This window comes from Vanessa tameamea, chromosome Z, assembly GCF_037043105.1.
Source record: "Vanessa tameamea isolate UH-Manoa-2023 chromosome Z, ilVanTame1 primary haplotype, whole genome shotgun sequence".
NCBI classification, from domain to species: Eukaryota; Metazoa; Arthropoda; class Insecta; order Lepidoptera; family Nymphalidae; genus Vanessa; species Vanessa tameamea.
In genome coordinates, this window is record NC_087341.1 from 16,672,171 (window position 1) to 16,695,803 (window position 23,633).

General features: G+C 35.7%; 2 protein-coding genes across 2 annotated transcripts; one reads left to right on the plus strand and one right to left on the minus strand.

The window, feature by feature from the left end:
- Positions 1-196: 196 nt before the first annotated feature.
- LOC113404100 (uncharacterized) lies at positions 197-12,866 on the plus strand. The gene is made up of 19 exons (XM_026644860.2): positions 197-515; positions 3,316-3,464; positions 3,742-3,928; positions 4,941-5,183; positions 5,420-5,548; positions 5,834-5,963; positions 6,043-6,182; positions 6,525-6,679; positions 6,760-6,944; positions 7,066-7,229; positions 7,627-7,852; positions 7,995-8,106; positions 9,112-9,213; positions 9,303-9,414; positions 10,283-10,413; positions 10,886-10,993; positions 11,743-11,934; positions 12,020-12,211; positions 12,783-12,866. Exons 1-19 carry the CDS (start codon positions 197-199, stop codon positions 12,864-12,866), a joined length of 3,060 nt encoding a protein of 1,019 aa, XP_026500645.2.
- Positions 12,867-13,666: 800 nt separating this feature from the next.
- LOC113404133 (autophagy-related protein 13 homolog) lies at positions 13,667-20,472 on the minus strand. The gene is made up of 7 exons (XM_026644911.2): positions 20,051-20,472; positions 17,554-17,902; positions 17,286-17,472; positions 17,036-17,201; positions 16,782-16,946; positions 15,512-16,708; positions 13,667-13,915 (listed from the first exon to the last, which is right to left on the minus strand). Exons 1-6 carry the CDS (start codon positions 20,246-20,248, stop codon positions 16,436-16,438), a joined length of 1,338 nt encoding a protein of 445 aa, XP_026500696.1. The 5' UTR covers positions 20,249-20,472; the 3' UTR covers positions 13,667-13,915; positions 15,512-16,435.
- Between the last annotated feature and the right edge of the window lie 3,161 nt (positions 20,473-23,633).

The window sequence follows — 23,633 nt, forward strand, 5'->3', positions numbered from 1 at the left end:
TTTTGTCGATGTTTGATTTTAAATAAATATAAGTACTTTGTGTAACCCATGACAAAAATTTCGAAGTCAACGGACATAAAAAGAACACTAGTGTCTACACTTTTATAAACTGTCAAACCTGAGACTCAAATCTTGATTAATCGAATAAGAAATCCAAGTGCGCTTAAAATAAACAAAATAAGCAAAATATTTGTTAATGGATAAAAAAATATCAATACATACATCTTCTAGAGGAAAGCTTCCAGGAGAAAACCCTGCAACAAAGGAACCTTTGGCAACTGCCAAAGGATACGATGATGATTCCATCGGCTCATCGCGGCCTCATATTTTCAAACGAGACAAATATAAAATTGGATACAAACAAATTACCCGTGATGAGTACTTCGGTAAATCAGAATCAGTTTCGGGATCATCTGATACATTTCACTGCTTTCACGGATCGCAGGGGAAGCTTTACACGAAGGAGGGTCGTCTTAAACGAAACTTGATAAAGGAATTGGATCCTATTCAAATTCGTGAGTCGTAAAGTTGTTAAAATTACTCTATTCCATTAACTGCATGAGTTAGATTTTTATAAATTGAATTTGAATATTATTTGCAAGTTACCAATGTAACTATTAGTTTTGTTTATGTGTGTTCGTCTGGGATATTAAAAAACGGGTAAAAATTTAATTAATCGGTTTGTTATAATTTCCTTAAAACTGCTTAGGCTTTATTTCATTAAAATCGTTCAAGTTTATAGAAAGACTAGCGACCCGGCCCGGCCTCGCACGGGTGCAATACTGGTACTAAATATACTACAGAATGTCTTGCTTTTTTGTCATTAGACAATATAGATCTATATTAAATGGACAAAGTATTGTAGGATGTTAATAAGATAAGGATTAATACTGTATGGCCTAAAATCGCTTCCAAAATAAGCCATTATTTATTATAAAAAGTAAAGAATAAAAAATTGTTATTGTGGGTTATCCTTAAGAGATAAATATATACCATCGCGGATTTTGATTTATCTCGTAGGGTTCAGCCAGCGTTTGCAATTTAAGCGCAAATAAAATGTGTTTATTTACGACTTTAGAAACCTCTAAAATAATCAGTGTTTCTCTACTATATTGTGCATGTATTATATATATAAACCTTCATCTTGAATCAATCTGTCTATTTAAAAAAACCGCATCAAAATCCGTTGTGTAACTTTAAAGATCAAAGCATAAACAGGGACAGGCAGCGGTAAGCGACTTTGTTTTATACATACTATGTAATGCTATCGTTAAATATCTACAATGTATAGCTAGTCTGTCATAACACGAAGGTGCTCTTGGACGCGGCTATCAAAAATTAAAATGTTTCGTAAGACATTATTTTAGTATTTTATATAGTACAATATTAACTTTCTGCTACCGTCTATAGCTTCTTCAGAGACACGAAAGTAGTCGTGAGCAAGGATAGAGTATGTGTGCCGCGTGGTACACGTGCAATACTTAAAAGCAAATCATTGGATCCTTTTATTGGAATGGAAAATACGCTTTCTTAACCTACATTGCCATAGTCTGAGTGCCATATTTTTATTAGATTTCTCGCGTGCTACTATCTTGACCCGCAAACCTTTCTATTGTTAGATGTGTTCGCTACAATCGTCAACTGACGCCCGTGAAAACACTTAAGTACCAACTTAATTTTCTGTTCCAAAGTGGGTTTGATACAAACTAAAAAAAGTCTTTGAAACCTTTGAAGCTTTACTGTTACCTGTAATATGCTATTTAATTCGCCAACACGAATTCTAAATATAAAAATATATTGCGTTGAGTTTTATTAATACTTTTATTTTGTATATAATAAGTAATACAACAAATTAATGATATAAAATATACTTTTTATCAAGTAAGCTTAGCTCTGTCAAATTATTTTTTATAATATTAAATGTTAATTATTAAACTGCGACTGGCACGGAACTAACGTAGAAAAACCGGTGAGAAACTCAATAGTTAGTCTTTTTTATCACATCACATCATTTCATAATTAATAATTATATATTATAGATATAAAAATACACCTAAACACGATTGGGTCTGTTTCATGTGCAGATATACTGTGCTATCTATCTATTAATTTATTCCAAGGCGCACAAACAGAATCCAATCAGAACACACATCAAAATTACGGACTTACACGATTGCGGCCTAGATTACATTCCTTAGCGTGTGTACACGGCTTGCTGATAAAAATAATATTAATATAGGTACTTAGGTATTATATATACAATAATCAAAAATTTATAAATTACAGTAATTAAATTAATTAATTAAAATCATGTCACAATAATAATTTATAATTCAATTATCTAAATATCATTGAATATTTAAAACACTATAAAACAGATAATCCATTCATCAATTTAAATTACTTAACGAAGAAAATAAATAAAATGAAAACAATACAACTACCAAGCTAAAATTAAATTCAGTAATATCTATCAATAAGTCATTAAGTATTTACAGTCACTCATTGGATCTCGTAGTTATCATATTCACATTAACACTTTTTAAAATTATTGGAAATTGTTCAACTAACAGTAACCAGAAGATTCATTTAAATGTAGGTACCAAGGGTAACATGGAGCACAGTAAAGAAGATTTGATCAATAATAAGATACGGGAACTTGGATTCCAGCCGAGAACAGATATTGAATGGCGAGATGGAAAATAAACCTGGATATTTTAATGACTTTCCTGTATAGTTGGCTCGACAATCGCTAAAATATAATACATAGAACTGCAACTAATAAGGAAAATATTAAATGACACAGACTATAACGGTACCTCTACTAGGTGTCGATGCCATCAATACTTAGTCGATCAAATCTATGCTGTTGATGACAAAAAACCTTTGACTCAGTTGGGCTTAGAGTACTCCAGGTAGATAGAAACAGTGGTCGAAGATGACGTTCAGTTGCGGAGTAAGATATTGACCGGTTTGATTGTCTTTAATTATAAACTGTTTCAGTGGTTCTCATATTCGAAGTTGTGCCCGGAGTCCCACGACGACACCGGTTTTTACAAGTTTTATATGTTCGAGATTTTTAAACTTCTATGTACTATATTTATTACCTATTTGCCTCATACTCCTATATATAATTAACTAAAAACCCCTGTTCACATTTTATTCTGACTTCACTGCAGCCACACGAGAAGTTCATCGGCAGACATAGTTTACTATTTGGTAATTCTTCACTCGGAATCATCCAAAAAACCTCCGTAATTGTGGAATATACACGGAGTTATGATACATAAACATAAATTGCTTTAATGGTTTCAGCTAGCAAATGGAGTGAAAAATGTCGGCCCACCAGTGGATGGCAGGTGGCGGCGACCCTGGAGTTCCTGACTACCGAACCAATGGCTCAGCAAACGGATAGAATAGAAGCCTACCTCCGCGATTTTTCCAAAACATCTCGTCACGGATATGTATCCTTTAATTACGATTAACAATTCATGCAACGTCGACGAGAAGCGAATGAGGGCGCTTGTCCATTGTCATAATTAGTTTTTATTTCATTTCGTACAACCAAAGAGCAGCGAATACATTAATATTTTATATTGATGTATTCTGGCTGAAAGCGTGAGTGAGCCTATGTTTGTGTTGAGTGCTCCTCGGAATATATAACATGGTGGCTGATTTGAACGGCATGTTTGCCGTTCGTGACTAATATATCGAAATCGTAAAACCCTATAAATGTGTCAGAAAATAGAAGTTCTAAAAAGTTTGTGTGTTGTCTTGGAATACCTCGTGGAGAATTTAGGCAATAAGCCTAATTTACGAGAGGGAACTGTCCTTCTATTGAAGAATTTGGATAAACCAATTTTGTTAACAGCTGCATCTAACATTGTCTCACAATTCGACGAACTTACAAGATATGTCGGATTTCTGAGTAGGTTCCATTTGACATTAATACTTTTATAGTAATCGGTAGTACACATTTTATAATTATTTAGAATGGTTACATTTAATAGGTCATTCGGGCGTTATTCAGGCGGACGCTAATAAAATGCGCTAACAAGATAAATAACAACAACGGGGATTTGTAAATGTTTTTATTCTAATATTAGTATCAAAAACTTTTATTATGCATCGATAAATTAAAATTTATTTTAAAAGATAGATGATAAGAAACACATCATAATTTAGGGGAAATATATAATAATGAATGTTTAGTGTTAATTGTTTATGGCTGCCTACCATTTATACACACTTCAGCGTGCGTATCGAGGCAAACCCGACCCTTTGCGGCCGTCGCGCTGCACGCATGCACAGTTCTGTTTTAGGTTATCAGCAGCTTTACAGATACACGATACATAGACCATCACGTATTGCTTGAATTATTCAACCTATTCGACCTGATGTGATATTATGACAATGCTGCACAGCCTATCCCTAGCCTTTTTGTGCTCTTAAAACTCCGTTATATCTGTTGCTCGTACAAACCCAAGGTTGTATGGTGCAAGCCATAAATACGAAGTTGTTCAAATAAATCTGTTATATTTGTTTTGGAAGTTTGGCCAGAGGACGCTACTTATGGCTACTGGCTTATCAAAATCAAAATATAATTTATTCAAGTAGGCTTTTACAAGCACTTTTGAATCGTTATTTATTAAACTATATTAAGTGAAGCTACCGCCGCGCCAGTTCGGAATGTAGATTCCACCGAGAAGAACCGGCATGAAACTCAGTAGTTACTCTTTTTCAAAATCTAAAAATACAGTCATGTCAGTTAAATACAATTATATATGTAAGAAATATATTCTGCCTGGAAGTGAACAAGCATTAACTCCACGCTTTTTTATCATCAATATTCAATATAATCTTGTATCGAATAATATGCCTTCTTTACCGATGTATTTTTGTATTTTTACAAATGAGAATTTATCGTAAAACATCCCAAGGTTACCTTCTCATACGATTGGAGGAAGACCAGCTGTTTGACTACGTAGCGCGCGGTTTGATATGGCAACTGTCAGCCGGAGACGCGGACCGCGACACGGGCGCGGCGCCGCTTCACGTGATGCTCCGCGCCGCGGGCCCGGCGCTGCACACCGTGGTGCACATGCTGGCGCTGTCTTCGTCCCATCGATTCCCCGCCTTCCTGGAAATTGCTTTATTAATGGCCTGCGACTCTGCTGAATACTGTAAATATATCGAACTTCTTGTACGTTTAAAAGTAACTAAATCAATGAAATAGGCAAAGAATCAATATAATTCGCAATAAATAACTACTACAACAACTACACTTACAATACTTGGCTGGAAAATACTCTGTACTGTTTCGGATTACCGGTTATCGTAATTAATTTAAAAAGTAATTTATATTTTGATTTGTATCATTTATATTTGTGAAATGGAATTATAGTTATAATACTTATAGGTATTGAAATGCTCGAAGAAAACGTAATTGAGAATATATTTTACCGGTTTAATCCTTACTTCCCCGGTGACAAGTTGCCTGCGTATGAAAACAACCCCGTCGACCCTCAGGACCACGCCGTCAAACTAGGTACTGACAATGAGACCCGTAGTAAGGTAGTTTTTAATTACAACTCAAGTAGGTATTTTTATGTGGAATTTGTTATATAGTTAACAAATTAAATTGCCTGTCTAAATCACAGTCTGATTAGTTATAATCTACAATATTTGACAGAACGCTAAAGGCTACGTATGAGTAGGGTCTATGCCGGAGGACTCTCTAGTAAAGATAACGAAACATTTTAGTTGTTTTCATTAAATTATTTTTTTAAACATTAAAAGATAACTTTTATAAATTCAAATACGCTTTTAACAGGAGACAGTAGCATCAACATGTCGACGACGCTGACTTTGCTCCTCGTACTTGTACAGGCTCTAAAGAACTATTTAGTTGCCAACGCTACCTCTCGTTCTCTATTTCCGTGTCCGGATTACTACTCTCAACGGTAACTATTAACTACACGTGGCAATTTCGTTCCATTATAGTCTATAATATGGATTAAACTTTTCTGATGTTTGTAACAGGTGCTTTATTTGGGCGTATCGTTATGAATGTCGCGCTCGCGAACATCACCACGAGAGGAGCACGCTAACGGTGATCACACATGCGCTCGTGCACTGCTTTGGTGAACGCCTGATGGCCTTCTCTTCTCTATTGATGCCCGGTGACCGTGAACATTTTGTTTGTGTCATACTATTATTGCTGTTATGGTACTATTGATAATAAAAAAAATGTTACATTAATAGGACACAGCGCACAGAGACGTCTTTCTAAGAGCATTTTATGTTATTCCCCCACAATCTTTTTTACAAATTTTATAAAAGTTTTGCTAACTCTTTAAGTAATTATTCGAAACTTAGTTGTGACGATAAAGTTGTGTAAGAGTGTTGTTGAGATCACCGGTCAATACCGCAATACAAAACGTTACTATACCTACGCAATAGCATGCTATCATATAAATAAGGCATTTATGCTTAAATCTGAATTTAATAATGAATATTTTTAGATATAATGACTTTGTCTGTGCTCACTGAGGTTCCTCGCAGACATGATTGGACTCGGACCGTCAACTTCAACAGAGCCCAAGCAGACCTACTTTTCAAAAAAGTTTTGATTTACTTATCTGTGGCATTCCTTAAAACTATACCAGTTAATAACTTTGTGAGTCCTTATTTCTTTCGACATTTTACTTTATTGACCATTCCTATTTAGAGCTAGATTACAATTCATTGGTATTGTAGATGGTGGAGTCTCAGAATTGGCTATTGGGTCTGATGTTTTTGCTAGACCCTGGTCTAAGTCCTCTCAGAGCCCACTGGTCACCAGCTCTTTTTTCCGATCTCCGAAGGACGGCGTTACAAGCTTTGGTCAGCACACTACCCGTCATGCCACCGAGATTAGTACAAGAGTATGCAATAATAAGAAGGTACAATTAAAGTAGTTATTCCATGTCAGTTAGTTACACATGTCCTGTTCTTAATGTTTTTATATGTTAAAAAAACTAATGATACACCATTAGAAAGTCGTTTTATACTCTGATATTCTAGGATACTGTGGTATATAGAATGGTATTCGGAGTGTCCTTACGAGCTCCCGACATTATACTGGAGCCTGCGGCTGCTGCAGGTGGCGACCCACGATCGTCAAATCGCTTCTAGACAAAACTCCCTGAAAGACCTGTTTAACACTCACGGAATTATAATACTGACGCGTAAGATGATTTTTAACCAATATAGAACGATTTATTAAACTACCGAATCTACATTATTAACTCGCTTTATTACTGTAGCACCTCAAAACACAAAATACATTAACAATAAACAATGTAAGTATAAGGTACACAGTGGCGGTAGCATGCGAAAGCGATCCCGGACGCCCGCCGTGTTTCAGTATACTAGGGCGCACTAGGCGTCCTGGGAACCGACGAGCCCCGCATACCCGTCCACTTCATGAGAGCACGTGAAACGCGTAACTTGTTTATCCACCGAGAAAAAATATATAACGTACATAAATATAATTTCCAAGTTTATTATTCAAGTCAAATACTATCTGTATCCCCTACAAAGAATAACTAACAAACAAAACAAACGCATAAGTATCTACTCTAGACCTCTGCTACACGCTGCTGAAGCAGAAGTGCCCGCCGATGGAAAAGAGCCAAGTCATCATCGCTCTCTGTCTCCGCGTCCTCACGAGCGCGCTGGAAGCGGAAACGCGGGTCGTCTGTTGCGTGTACCCGCGGCTCAGCTGGCCCGGCTCCGTCTGTGCGCTCGCCAGCAGGATGCTGAGCGTCGTTCTTTTCTCGCTCAACAAGCATCTCATTGTTGCCGATAGGTTTGTTTAGACTCGACACACTAAGTCGTCGAGCTCGTACGACACTACACTGTGTCTTACTGTGTGTATATTGTCTGTCAAATACATTGTTAAGGTGACCCTAGAAGAATACTTATAAATTTCGTTAAATACATCTGTTTAGGTGGCTTATATCTTTGTTAAACTTTGTCTGGGAGGCAATAGTTTGGCAAAACGAGCACAGAGAACGTTTCATCGTGAATAGCGGTGTTTATAATCTCCTGGATATCATAACGGTAAGTAACTGTTCGATCACATTATTATAAGTCTTAAAGAAACCGGACCTTCGTGTAAACATCTCCATAAGATGTAGACCTCCTGTCGCTCTGAGGCTTCAGTCGGAATACAAACATTATATCGAGGGTTAAAGGGTCGTCTTTAACAGTAATAAGCCAATAGCGAAGAATAAAACACAACACACACGAATGATTCCCAACCGGTAATAGTGACTTGGTGACTCTTGATGTATTTGATTCAACACGACTAACATGTAACGCTGTAGTGTACCTACTCTAATAAGTAATGTGTATTATAACAATTAATTTGATAACGTTCCAAAAATTGGAATAGGGTAAACATAGTATGTAGATGTTTCAAAATGTCGATTTTCCTAATAAAAAACATCTAAACACGCTTTCTTGCCATAAACTTAAATTGAATTTTATTTTATTCCCCAAAAAATCGCTTTCAGTCTTTTTGATGACATCATATTGTTAAACACAACAAACAACAGTCGTGTCATACGGCCGTCACTTATTCAACCTTAACAGTTAGTTATACATTTTTGGTGTTTTTTGGGAAAATAAGAAAAATGAAGATGATATAGGAATGACGAATGTTTGGTTGGAACACGCAAAACGAGATCCTTCTCAACTAAAAGTCGATTGTATTTATGTGAGGTTCATTTCAGTAAAACCACCTTATTAAAATCTAATAATACTTTGTACTTTTTCTTGTATATGTAATTAGGTACTACGAAAGTTATTAGATATTATGTACATAGCTGTTTACACTGAACTGACATTTTTTGCCTACATACGTAACACCATGGCGGCTCGTGTTTTAGGTCACGTGACATACAGGTAAAAAATTACGTCTTTTAATTTTAATATAATAAAACAATAATGTGCTTTTAAGATGCAAAATCCGTATATTTAAGTATATTTCTATATAAATAATGTTATGTATATAGTCCCCCCACGTATTAATTATTATTTTTGTAAATAAGAATCCTGATACAGGTTAGCAAAGCTCCCGTCCAATGCCTCGCCCTGGCGGTACTGTGCGACGTTGTACGCAGCGGAGTCGCCGTCGCGCAGCTGGTGACCTGGCGTCCTAGTCTGGTGACAAATGACTGACAAATTTTAACTTACAGAGCTTTTAATGTAAAAATAATGCATCATTTGCATTAATGATTAATTTATTGATTTAGTATCCGTGTATGGTGAAGCGAGGATCTTCAATAGCGGCTCTGTTGGCGGCCGTCTTCAGGGATGAGTGCCGGTCCAATGGAGTACCACTTGATGAAAATGGCGTCATACAAAGTAATCTAAAAAACTAAACTTCGACATAATATTAACTATATTGAGTGAACATCATAGAAATTGTAAAATCAAATGTTAATTGTGTCATTCATTATCGTTTTTATATCATTCGACAAACGATCGAAGATGACCTGTCTTCATTTTAACGAATAAACCATCAATTGAATTTTGATAATGTTGCCGACTTAAGATGTTACCTAATTCCGATTTGTACAACTTTCTCTGATCGCTTTAGCTTATTTTATTCTTAAAATAATCCTTCTTCTTAGAAAACAACTGTTCTTGTTATTTTGCGAATAAAATCTGTTTGATTTATACAATGCTAAAAGCTTGTGCAGAGATGGAGAAAGGAAGGCATCTCTGCACAAGGAAATTCCGAAAAAAATCCGAAATTCCCTAAAACAGCCTTAGCAAGAGATCAGAACGCACGTGTTCCTGAAGGGAGATGCACCAGTCTCTCGCCAATTCTGCCTATGTACTCCGTCTTCGCCTTAGCAATCACGTTTTTTTGAAGGACCTAGAGGCAGAGTTATATTCCTTTCTGAATGCGCTGGTCTTTACATCACTAGACGCAGATGCGTTAGCCCAATCTTGGTAACGTTCCCATTTTCTGCGTGAGGCCGTTTTGCAGAAATGACCATACCAGGGGTGGGACTTGCCACCGATGGGCACCGCAGAATATGGAATGAACAGTTCCATACCCTGAAGCACCACATCGGCAACAGAGTTAGGAATAACGCTCGGATCATCCGGCGAGAAACAAACCTGCACCCGTGGGTAGGATGCAAAGAAGGACCGCATCCCATCCCAATCTGCTGAATAGATTCCTTTTTGTTTATCAGAAGATGAAACTTGTTTATTTTATTAGATTTGGATAGTCCTCTTCAGTCGTCAGAATCACAAAGAGAAATTCATACTCAAGAGTACCCTGAAATGAAAAGTCGACGAAGGCCCGAGTGCGTGCCCGCGGCGATAGCTGCTGGATCGCGGGCGTCCAAGGTTTGACGTGGATTGTTATACTAGCTACCCGCCCCTTCTTTATACAAATTAAGGTTTTAAATAACAGTTTAATTACGATATAATCAGGACGGATGCAAGAGAACTCACTCTCGTTGTGATAATCCTGCTTATTATGTTAGAGTAAATGAAGCACCGCAGTAAATGTCTCGAGTAGTAGGCGTTTGTGTATTCCATTTGGACAGAATTGCATTCGACGCTGGCAAGTTTCCTCCCAACGTTGTTCAGTACAAAGATCAAGTCTGACCATTGTTTCGTGTACTGCAATTGATTTGACCTTCTAATTTCTTTATTTGTATATAATATATATATATAACTATACAATGCCCCAGACAAGTTATTAAACGAGTACTTAGTATGAAAAGCGATTTTTCGTTAGACATTTTAAAATATTATGTATTATTATGAGAAAAACGTGACGAGGAAAATTAAGTAACACAAGTGAATATTTTAGGTTTTTGCGCTTTTGCAATTATTGTCTGAAGATTTAAAGAACAAAGTTGCCCTGGCGGACGAGGCTTACAACTTGTATAAAAACGTACGACTTGAAGCAGAAGACGAGGTAAGAGTTCTAGTTATTAATGCGAAAATTTGTACATTTCGTGTAACAGAAGACTAATTAGCAAAATAATATCATCATATTAACAATATTTATTGCTGTCCATTTCGGTGTAAAGACTTAAAAACTAAGATACAAACATTTCTACATACAATAAATAAATAATAATTGCAAAAAATAAATAAATATAAGAAACGATTATAATAAATATAATTTAGAAGTTTATCGTTTACATACGCAAAGATAACCAGTTTAATTACATAGAAGTTTGTGTAACAAAGGGTCTAGGTATTACTTGACCCTAAGCTTCAGTGTGTGAGAAATGAGAATTACATTATGGCTCCGATTCACTTAGAATATAATTCCAATTATTTAAATGTGTTTCAAAGGTTTCGATTTCTGTCAGTGGTCCGATTCTGTAAAAATTCGATTTGTGGCTCAAATAAATGCCCGAAAGATGTTTATTTCAGATGTGCGTTTATACTAATGTATGATACATGTCCTAATTATAATGGACCCAATAACATGTGGCTCGTTACGCGAATAGAACGTAAATGTTTTCCTTCGCCGTACCTCTTAGTGTCACTGATAAATACATATAGTATATATTTCTACAGGTTTCGTTACCCTCTTAATGGCTTAACAACTTGAAGTACAAATGGTGATTACCGTTCAACCCTTCCTCTCCTCAGTGATCATATAATAATAATTCGTAGTACTTTTTGTTTATTTTATAAAAACATGTTTTGAAGGTAATCCTGGTTCTGTGCTCACACTATTTGACGGTTCAAATCAACGAGACTTGGTCAGAAACAAAAGTTAAACGACCAGGACTCTTGGTGCAAGACGAAGCGATATTAAACGAGTTTCTAGAGATAAATGGTGGCTGGGCAAAGGACATCAGACGACAACAACAAGACGTAATAGAAAACCGGCACAAAAGAGTAATCATTATAGACCATCATTCAAAGTGTATTTATACGAATCACGTATCGATAAAGCTTTCTTTCCTCGTTGTTATAATTCCAGCAACTGGAAGACGAAAACTCTTTGTACGTATTCCTACAGCGAGTGCGACTTAACGTGGCATTAGACGCTCTACGAGAAGTGCGCTGTGCGGCGAGAAGTGCACGCACGCCTCACCCCGGTCCGCAAGGCGACGCCGCGGTCGAGGATGACGCATCGCTCATCCGCACCTACCGTCCACCACTCGATGATCAAGTTACGACATACTCTTTCTATTCTAATGCTTGAAATGACTATAAGCACCACAGAATATTTCCTTTTTCTCTTTCGAACTTTAATTAATGTCGAATAGTGATGGCAGCATCGCTAATAAGGTTAGACTTTACGAGGAGTACATCAGAAGGTTTTGTCGCGACGTTTGTTCTTATTACTTTATTATAACTGTATTTTTAGATGTTGAAAAAGAGTAACTACTGAATTTCTTGGTAGAATCTACATTCCGAACCTGTGGTAGCTTCACTTAATATAGTTTGTTAAATGACGATTCAAAAGTGCTTGTAAAAGCCTACTTGAATAAAGTAGGAGTATTTTGATTTGATTTGATTTGATTGGTTACAAGATTACGAATGTAGTAGGCAGACGACAACGAAGTTTGTATCGCCGCAGTCGGCGCAATAGCGACACCGGCTTGAAGTAAATAATAATGTATCAATTACGTAAACATACTCAGTTAGGATAAGCCCACTAGTAAATAGTCTGCGTCGTGTTTACGTATACCTATGTTAGATATGAATAAATCCGAGATAATATTTTGTTGTATTTGCAGAATGTAACCGGACAGTGTATGAAGCTGTACAGCATTCCACCGACTAACGACGCGCCGGAGGAAAATATGGGTTCTCATAAATAGTTTCAAATATATTAATATTTAAAAAAAAGCTTTCTTTGGTTTCATTCCCCTTTGGCTTATTTCACCATTGCTGCCTCTTCTTGTGCTTTTGCTGTTAAATCCATATAAAGAACAATTGCTCTATTGCCGCAACATCTGCCAAGAGAATGATACTTTCACTGATACTAAATATTAGAAACTTACGCATTATTCCTATTTAATGTTAACACGTAATCTTTTGTAATAAGTTAAGTACTAGCTAGGTCAGCTATTTAGAGGTTAGCTACCAGCAACTTGTTTCATATTTATCATTTAATTAACTGAATATTTTGACTTGAAATGAGCCATCATATTCAAAGAGTTTCAGAGGTTTCTGGTCTAAGCATTATGATACAATATAATGAAACATACAACACACCACAACGCGACGGGGGCCCAAGTCTGATAGTATTTATCGAACCTTCAATGAAGAGGCAGCTCCAAGAGATTCTGGTTACGCTATATAAACTTAAATGCAGGGATTTTATAAAACATACACCACAGTATGTCTATTAGGTATCAATGCTCAATACGTGCAGAACAGTTTTCGTGAGATGTCTGCTTAAAGGGATTGTCACTGTCAATGGCAGTTAGTGTGCGTGCAAAGCAAAGTGAGTGATATAATTAACGAATTTTTCGTTTTCGATGGAGTCGACCGCGGTGAAAAACTCAATTTGACGGCTTGGCCCTATAATATCCCTGACGTAGCACAGATTCCAATAAAATAATGATTCGACTTTGTTAGGTAATATGGCCAGGTAGGTACAAATAAAAAGCTGAAATTCTACAACGCAACATATATTTAAACACGCCCTGAGAATAAAACGTCAACATATTTATAATATCTGTCGAATGCTCCAGAGCTCCGCAGCGTTAACGTTTACAACGTTACGTAAAGTATTAGCAGTGACACAACACGCAAGGCAACGCAACTCACAACTCGGACTCACTCACTGGAATGCTCCTATCGTGCGCTGGCAGACGCAGACGCACTCCGTATACGCTACACTATAAATATGTTCAGAGATTAACTTATTAGTAGAGTACCGTAAGACATAAAAATTTTAAAATCCGGAATCCAGGGCCAGTCGATGAATCTATGTAACGAGTGTTCTTTTGCATGATTAATAGCTTAAATTTAAAAGTTAAAAAAGAAAAATTCACCGATCTCGATTACAACAATTTTTAACAACAATTTACTGGAAAGTACGAGGTGGAAGGCGGAATAAAATGTTTATAGGAAAGATTTCAATTTTGTATTTAATAAATTATGTTTAGATATATTTAATGTTCATTTCTAAGATTTTCGCAAAAATAACGAAATTAAAAATAAATGATTGATCGTTACCTATATACCTACATTATGACATGATTGTTCATTCGTCGTCGTCGTCGTCGTCGTCGTCGTCGTCGTCGTCGTACAGCGATCACCGATGCATTAAGCAAGCAGCAGTGCAGTTTCTTACACCCACAAGATGCTCCGCATCCAGTTATGCATTTCATATACAAAAAAAAATATTTTTAGTAAAGATTCTGTAGCTGGTGCTGCATCTACTTGTACTGTGACTGGATGATTGTTTTTCTCCCTCTGGGTCTCTTTTAGTGTAGTTCTTAAACTCAAGTCTTAAACAATCCGTGTGATAATTAGCTTCCTGAGTTGCTGGACCTAAAACGCCTCCAATTATTTCATGGATATTGCGATACATATTCACTTATCAAAATTAAAATAGTTTTCTTGAAGTCAGAGGAAGTTACGTAGCTGATTCGTCGTCTTGATGATTTGGACTTTCTTCTTTCCTTCATTTTATCCGCTTCTTTTTCACATAAAAAGCACCCACTTTACCACTCAAAATAAATCAATTGCATCAGCCGCTCGAAGTTTTATTTTAGGTGGACATCATGCCGAGGTGGTGTTCTTTTTTTCAAAAAAAATTAGTATATAGTTTATTGATATATTTTTGTCTGAATACTGAATGCACGCTCTACATCCGCTCTTTTTGCAGAAGCAGCTCTGAGCGTTGATATTTCTCTAGGGAATTTGTCAAAGTCATGTCTCCTAGTCCAGAGTTCATTCAGAAGTACATCCGATTTTATCATAAAATAAGATGCAATCATTACTTATATTATCACGATTCGATGGTTCAGCCATTTTGATACGAGGCTATAACAATTTTACTAACTAACTTATATCATCATTAATGGTATTTATTAAATTTTGCTTGCTTGCTTGCTTGCTTGCATGCAGAAATTATTTTATATAGGAGCTCCCAAAAACAGCCCCGTATTGAGCCTGGCAAATTGCCACGTGTACTACTCGGTCAGGGCTCGCGTTAACAACACCCAACAGCTGTTCTAGTCCTCTCCTCTCTCTCTCATCTTTATAACAGCAATCCCTTGAGACCCAAGATCAAGTTGGTGAAAGATTTCCTTCTTAAAATATAACTTTAAACTAATATAATTAAGGGAAAACTATAGAAAATTTATATTTATAATAAAAAAAATAATTGAGATCGGCCAAATTTTTTTTAACATTTTTCTATGTACTATTAAAAACACATTTCCATAGTTTTTATAAAGAGTCATTGACTGGCCCTGGATTCCGAGGTATAAAGCTTAAAGCGCTCCACTATATAATAACCATCATTAATAAATTACTAAAACGGATATTTTACATAAAACGGAAAGTAATAAAATTGTCAAATATAGTAAACTTTTGCAGACACACACCCAAGCACGCACGCATCCACGCACGCACACACGCACACACGCACACACAAACACACGCACACTGATTAAATGTTTAATATTATAAATGAATCGCCTAATTAAACAGTCGCTTGTTTCACGAGTACAGTTCATACTTGATATGGATTCGATACAATAAACATTTTAACAATATATTAAAAAGCAATCATTTTAGCAGAGTACCTTTTTTAATGACTTTGTTAGTTCACTTGTTGGACACTGGACAAGAGGTTCCCCAGCAATGAACGTAACATTACAAAGTGCAATTTGTTTATACATTTTGACTAGCAGTGTTACGAATATCGAGTCTCAAGCGCGACGAGCGGACGAACGAACTCAGCACTCGCGCACTAATTAAAACCTAAGTACGTAAGTAATACGCTAAAACATCCGATTGGCACATAGGCATATGTTTATTATAATAACAAATTAAAATCCCTCTTCCTTAACGTAAGGCACCATCGATTCAACGACACAGCAGCGTGAGAAACGTCAATTTAACATTAGGCAAAAAGAAACAACGTAACCCTAATATACTCGAAGCCAGTACAAAACCCTTCGTCGCACGTTCCACACGTCACGTCCCACGTCCCACGTCCCACGTCCCACGTCAGTCCAACCTGCGCTCCCAAACGATGTAACAAACTATCAGTGAGGATAGAACTACGTTCACTACGCCCGATTACCTCTACAATATATATATATATATAAATACTATATATTTTCAACATCTCATAGTACACAGTACACGTAGAGCCGATATAGAACGAGCAGATCAGCTCATTTGTTATATAAATATTCTGAATTTATATTTGCTTCTTTTTCCCGGCGATGGATCGGGTCCGCCCTTCGGCCAAGTCGGCGGCGTGGTCAGAGTCGCTGAGCATGGCGGCCAGCATGTTGTCGAACTCGGGCACGGCGTCCTCGTAGGCCTGCAGCTGTCGCGCCAGCACGTCGCGCGCTAGCACGTCGCGCTCGGGCGCCGGCTCCCATTCGCCTGCCGCTGCGCGCGCAGCTACGCACTCCTGGTAGAAGCTCGCCAGCTCCGTCATCGGGCTGCCGTCGGCGAACGGGAACTCCTGCATCGCATCGCGACGTAAGAAAACATCGCCTTTCATCGCTATCAACAGATATAATAAGAGATATTATTACCATGAGACTGGTGTACTTGTTGCTGTCCCTGATCCTGGGCACATCGATGGCCTTGCTGGCGCCGGCGCGGCCGCTGCTGCAGCCCGCCACGGCCGCTGCCGCCGGACAGCCCGGGTCCGGCCCCGCCTCCGACACGCACTCCGCTAGGGACAGCAGCTGCATCTTCTGCAAAACACTAATAATGTACTGCCTCTTATCGCGTGCGCATACGCGAAATAATAGAAGACATCGTTCAGTGTGACGTATTTACTAACTTTATCCATTTTGTCCTTCTCGGCGAGGATCCACATCATAGGAGGCTCCGGAGGCAGCTGCTGACTCAAAGTTTCGTGTAATTCCTTCATCTTAGCGGTGTCCACAAATGCTCCCGCTGTCAAGGGCTTGGAGAGATCTATTTCTTTCTTTTCATGATAATTTTTCCTAAAATTGTTTGTTTTCTAATTGTAATTATACGAGACCTAAACAAATATATGAAACGTACATGCGTCGATGTCCCATCGTTACCTGGGGCTTTCCTTCGGGAAGTGATCGCTTTTAATCATAATGCCGTCGCTCGTCATCAGAACATTTTTTTCTACGGGTTTCCTGTCCTCGGGCAATATTGTCATCTTCGTCCTGTATACGACCTCTATCTGAATCGTGCCTATTGGAGTATGTAGCTCGCTCACTTTGATTGTTTTGTGTTTTTCTCCTGTGAATTTCAATATTCAGAGTAAGCACGAACTTACAGTGTATATTACTCGTAAAATGTTTACGTTTTTTTGACAATTACCTAATAGATCTAAATTTGGTTTCCCACCAAAAATTTTATGAGAAATAACATAGGACTCTTTATTTTGTAATCTGGATAGTTTGTATGCAGGTGTTATCCTTGAAATACTTAATGTAGACTTGAGCATAATACTCATGCGGTAGTATATAGTGGAAACCGAGCTGATGCTGATGTCGCAGCCCGGTGCCATGCGCACTGTCCACTGCTCTAACACCATCTCGTCGCCATCATTTGTCCGTAAGAATATTTCAATGCACAGCACGTTTGTTAACGCTTCGATAACTTCCCCGTTTATCACTCGTTTGGTATCAGTGTTCACTTCGGGCATGTCTGGTATGGACAAATTGAACTAAAAACAAACACGTTGTTTTATTTCCTTCAAAACTTAATATAGAAGTCCAGAGTTCTTCAATATTTCATTATAAGACTGCCTTCTGGCCATTTTCATCAAAGAAAATGTGTAAAAAATAATTTCATAAATGTCAGCAATTTTTTAAGATAGAAATACTTGTTGAATCTTTTTACTACACTTATGTATTAGCACAACCAACAACCGAGAACGTTTTTATATCATCATGTAGCAGTATTGAATTAAATTTAAAACTACAACTGGTCCGGAATGTAGGTTCTACTGTGAAGATCGAGCAGGAAATTCAGTAGTTACTCTTTTCCACCATAAATTGGTTGTCATAGATCTGTTTAAAAAATTCAATTGAATTCATTGTGCCACAATTGTGATGTATTGACATAGCAAAGTCGGAAATTAGGTGTTACAATGATTGTAATTTTTAACTATTACTGTGATAAACATAATTTCCATGTAAATACATTTAATGTAATGCATCAGTAAACAAACTTTGTTAAAAACATCCTGAAGACAGTTTTTAAGAGTTGCAAGATTATAAATATATAAGACAAATAATTTTTTGCAATCCAAAATGAATTCTGAGCAGTAGTAGTAGTGTAGTAGTAGAGTATTTTAAAGTCTATCCTCACACTTTCTGACAACCAGAGTATGGCTTGTAATAACTATACTGTCATTTTGTGTGTTCCTTAGCCTGCCATTATATCGTCTCCCTATTAGTACATTATTTGCTTATATTATTACTCTGTCTGACCACTAAAGTGACTTGGCCGTCAATATTATCATTATCATCCTCTCTGCCCATTACTAGTATTACTTCTGTCACCTATAAACATATAGACTATGATTATAATATTAAGTTATCCGTGGGTTCCAATATGTAATGATTAAGACAGGTAAAAACATGATAAGAAGCTCGATTATTTTTTTATCTTAACAAGTATAGGGAAGAATGGTACAAATATATTCTCCTTTGAGACTGAGACTCACTCTTTTGAGAATATTTAATAAATTTTAGTTAGATATTAACTATTCAAATAATATCAGTCTTCTACTTACTCATGTGATGAGGTAACATAATTCATTAATAATAAATCTCAAAGAAATTATGTTAAAAAAATTAATGTGTGAATTAGTTAATTAACATCATTTGTTTTTACTTAAAATATAAATATTTATTAGGAATATGCAATATTTTTAAATCAAGCTTAGCTGTTTCTGATATGTGCACAGAGAATTGCATGGGCATGGGCAAAATTGCATAAAATAACTGTATGCAAGTAGGTAATTGAATCAGAACCATTTATAGTTCTTTTTCTCTCATTAAATATATGACATTATTAAAAAAAAAGTCTTTAAACTATAATGCAATTACTTTGAACCATAAATCAAAGTTGTGTTTTTCCAAAATTACAATTTTTTATTTGTGGTTAGAAGACACAAATGTTAATCTATGATTCCGAGTTTTATAAGGCTAGTGCCACCACCATTTTAAGTGCTTAATTTGTGTATAATTTGATTTACCTTATGTTTGGAAATAATAACCTGCATATATATACTACATATGGTTCCAAATTACAATCCGGGACAATACCAGAATCAAATATATTACACCCCCATAATGTAGTTCATTGTCTAATAGTATTTACCAAATTTTAGCCAAAGCTTTAGAGGACTCTTTGATATCACAGAGTCTAGTCCAGTTTTATTTTACAAGTAATTACAAAATTACATAAGTTGATTGTTTTGACAATATTGTACAGTGACTAAAGGATGTTAAAACTGTTTTACAGAAAATGAATATGCTTAACAACCTAGTCTTAATGACTTCCTAATTGTCTAACAGTGTCACTTAAATTTCAGAAATAAATAAACAATAAATATTCTGGTTCTTTTCCATAGTCTACATTCCAGATTGATGACTATTCCTACTCATACAGCTGCAGCTTGAATAATGTATATTTTTATGAGGTTTTATTAACCGTGATATTTATTCAGCACTAAAAGACTGTTGAAATATTTTAATTTATTAAGTGTTGTAGTTCTATAGACGAGTGGCTTGTGATTATCTAGTTGATGAAAAATTAATAATTTAAATGTCCAGGCTGTTGTAATTAAGCATTGCATACATACCCATTGCAAGCTGGTGGGCGAAGGTGGCGGGCCATCATCCGAGGGTTTGATTACATTGCAATCGTGAGCTATTTTTTTCCCTTGTCTGCTTTGGACAACTATCTGAGCCACTTTCAATGTTAATATTTTTGTAAATTTAAATAATTTTAGTCGATCTTGCATATCAGTGTTACACGAAGCCATCTTATAGTTTTTCATTAATATATTTTTACAATATTTATTTAAAGTATCGTACACAATAGGTAAATTTACGCAGCTAATAAAATTTATAACATTGAAGCTGTTTTATTATATTTTTGAAATAAATTGTTAAATTTATTGTTTTGTTCTAACGTAATGCACGGTTCAAGTTATAATATATGATATATTTTTTATTATATTATGAAAACAAACTATTTATTTTTCTCAATTAGAATAAACATACAGAAAAAATCCTAGTCTATCCAAATATCGAATCGACTTCACTTCTACAAATTCGAAGCACAGATAACAAAGAAACACAGAGATCAACACACCACAACAGACTGTTTATTCTTGAGAACAAGTATTTTTTGCTGTTGCTTACAATGTTTATATTTTTACGATTTTAACCAAGCGTATAATAATTTTGAAATCCACTGTTTTGTATTTTTTATTTGATAATAATTAATATGTAATATAAAAAAATATCAACTCAAGGAAAATATAGAAAGGTGACGAAATTTTTTCATAATTAATATTTGGTCGTATCTCATACCAGGATTTATATGAAAAATCAATGCGATTTGTATGTAGTTTGATATCCAAAAAAATAAGTTCTAAAGTACTATGTTTTAGTGTTAGAGCGTCTCAATTTTTTTTAACAAAATTGAGAATACCAAACCAGTTCATTCTAGAGTTGAGCACCGGAGTAAGGATGCTATGAATATGTAATTTCGGATCTGGCTATTAATTGTGATATGTTAAACATATTTTCCTTTGATCCGACAGTTTCGGTTACAGTTCCGGAGCTCCATAACATCCCTGGAACGGAGAAAATTTAATGTGAAACAGACATCCAGGTGTCTTCGGTTCCCTGCAGCGACTTAATAATTTATATATAACCCAATTCATAACTATATAATAACGTTATAATTGGTACCTGCACATCAACCCACATATAGTTTTTAATCTTTTGTATAAATATTTTACGAGTATCAGAACGAAATTTTAACAACAAGAAAACGTTAATATAAACGCGTTTAATGGAACGCGATGGAACATACGAAAAAATTATTAAAGAGTAAAAAAATATGGCATAGAACAATAAATAATTATGTTTTTATTTTCATTAAGAATATTTTAGAAACGATTAATTTACTAATGTATCATAACGTTATACACTTGCTAAGCTTTGCATAATATCGTTATTATATATCGTTTCTCTAAAACATAGCGTTATTGCACACTTGCAAAGATAACGTATCTTTATTTGTTCCGTTATTTAAGTCCCTGATTGCCTGCCTCAAATTTACGATGTTGCTAATCTAAAAATACGGCACAGCAAAATATAAAGTGAAAAATGTAACAACTGTAAATGCGGCTGAACTAAGCCCTCCTCTCCCTTTGAGGAGATGGTTTCGTGCTAATTCCACTACGCTGGTCCAATGCGGATTGGTATATGTACACATATAACACAATTTGATTAAAATTAGACACATACGCGTTTCACAATCTGGAGTCTGCGGCATTATAATACAGTAGCAATTTACGAAGCTATAGATGAGTGTACAAAAGTACAAAACAACAACCATAGCTGACAGAATATCAATAGTAGTCGATGAAATTTACAAGGTGGTCAGTCACTGTTGTCTGAATACCGATAGTGTTAGATGTTGCGTCATTTCGGTCATAGTTGGAGGACTGAAGTCTTCATCCCCAATCACATTTGGACTATAAAACAAATTATCGGTTTATTAAAACCACTTGTTGCATTCTAGTCTGAAGCACATTTGACGTAAACTCCACGAAATAGTTTTGCCATATCATATTGATTTATGATTCTCCCTGAGTGACTTTTTTAAAACGTGTTCAACTCTTGCTCAAAATACTTTTAAACATTATGTTATTTTGTTACGCAAACTCTAAAATTTATGCGATTCATGGTTATCAAGCAAGATTACAAATCGCAACCAATTTAAAAAAGCCTCTCTGTGTATCCGGCCGTTATTGGTGACGGTGAGCGTGGGGGCACCATCTAATAGTGTTTCTTGCATTTGTTTGTGTGCTTATATAAAAAGGTGGTATAAAAGTAGCTGCTACGTTATTTGAGTACAATTATTGGGTGTCGACACTTAAAATCAGAAAACAGGTCATCATCGACTTTGATATTCTCAAATGGATGAGCGACATTATTATTTTTTGCATATTGACACGATCTAAAACAAAACAATCGTGTATCAAATGTAATATTAATCATGACACTAATTACTCACATACTAAATCTATATGCTGATGGACTTACTTAAATGTGTTTAATTTCGATAAAAATATTATCGAATTAACCAAGCAAATCGGATAGCCATCCGTTTTGCCCATTAATATTCAAAAGTTATATTACCGACTGTACAACTTTTACCAACGAACAAAAAGGTTACAAACAATAATTAAACTTCAAAAAAACACGTAATCGTTAACACTTAACAGATAATACAATAAATAAATTCACATACATTGCCAAGAATCGTAAAGAAACAATAATTTATATATATATTTTCACAACAAACAACCGCGTCTATTGTTTTGTTTGAACTATCATGTATCATGGCGCTTCTGAGTTGCTATTGTGGCGACCCAAGCTCGTCCAGTAGTGTCATCTATAGGCCGTGTAGGTTTTTAACAAAGTCGTCTTACCCACACTATTCATCTTGCCCGGACTTCCTCTCGTCCAAAACAAAGATACAGAAAAAAACGTGATATTGAGGTCAGTGAAACAAAAACGTAGGGTTTCGCAAAGCAAGTTAAAAATAGAGTACACGTAGATTACGTCGGTAAATAAAAGTAGATTTCTATTTTATATTCTAAGGCATTTATTTCTAAATCGATGCATCTCCAGTTGCGATGTGTTTACAAAAATATAACAAGTGTGAATTATTAACTAGCATCAGTCGCAAAGCTTAAAATAATATATTACATTACATGCGTTTTGATGAAAATTAATACGATTATCCAATTATCTTCACAATATAAAGGAAATAGACACGTAAGACAAATTGATTCGCAGTAATTCGATGCTTATAGCGGGCCCACGTAGTTCGATTTAAATTGACAAACATTTTTTGCTTAACAAAATTAAATCATCGAACATCGAATTTTTTTTTTTAACTCGAGTCACCATGTTGAAAAACGATAAACGTATTGACATTTTATGCTTCAATTACAAAATCTGTATTGACAATTCAAATCAATTTCGGTTAAGCAAGTGCGATCACTCGTGTAAATGACTCTTAACAGTTAATTAAAATTATGTACAAAATACAAATACAGTAAAACTAAATGTTGCAACAAATGGGTCATCGGGTCAACAATTTGCGTCATTTTCGATTAACAGTATAAAAAAATGAAC

Excerpts from the sequence above, each read along its gene's own strand:
- LOC113404133 (XM_026644911.2), bottom strand. The coding sequence starts at position 20,248 with ATGAAAAACTATAAGATGGCTTCGTGTAACACTGATATGCAAGATCGA. Across the intron at positions 17,473-17,553 it reads ACCAAATTTAGATCTATTAG|GAGAAAAACACAAAACAATC; the intron begins GTAATTGTCAAA and ends TGAAATTCACAG. Across the intron at positions 16,947-17,035 it reads AGAAGGACAAAATGGATAAA|AAGATGCAGCTGCTGTCCCT; the intron begins GTTAGTAAATAC and ends AGTGTTTTGCAG.
- LOC113404100 (XM_026644860.2), top strand. The coding sequence starts at position 197 with ATGGATAAAAAAATATCAATACATACATCTTCTAGAGGAAAGCTTCCA. Across the intron at positions 7,230-7,626 it reads CGGAATTATAATACTGACGC|ACCTCTGCTACACGCTGCTG; the intron begins GTAAGATGATTT and ends TATCTACTCTAG. Across the intron at positions 9,214-9,302 it reads TGACCTGGCGTCCTAGTCTG|TATCCGTGTATGGTGAAGCG; the intron begins GTGACAAATGAC and ends TTATTGATTTAG.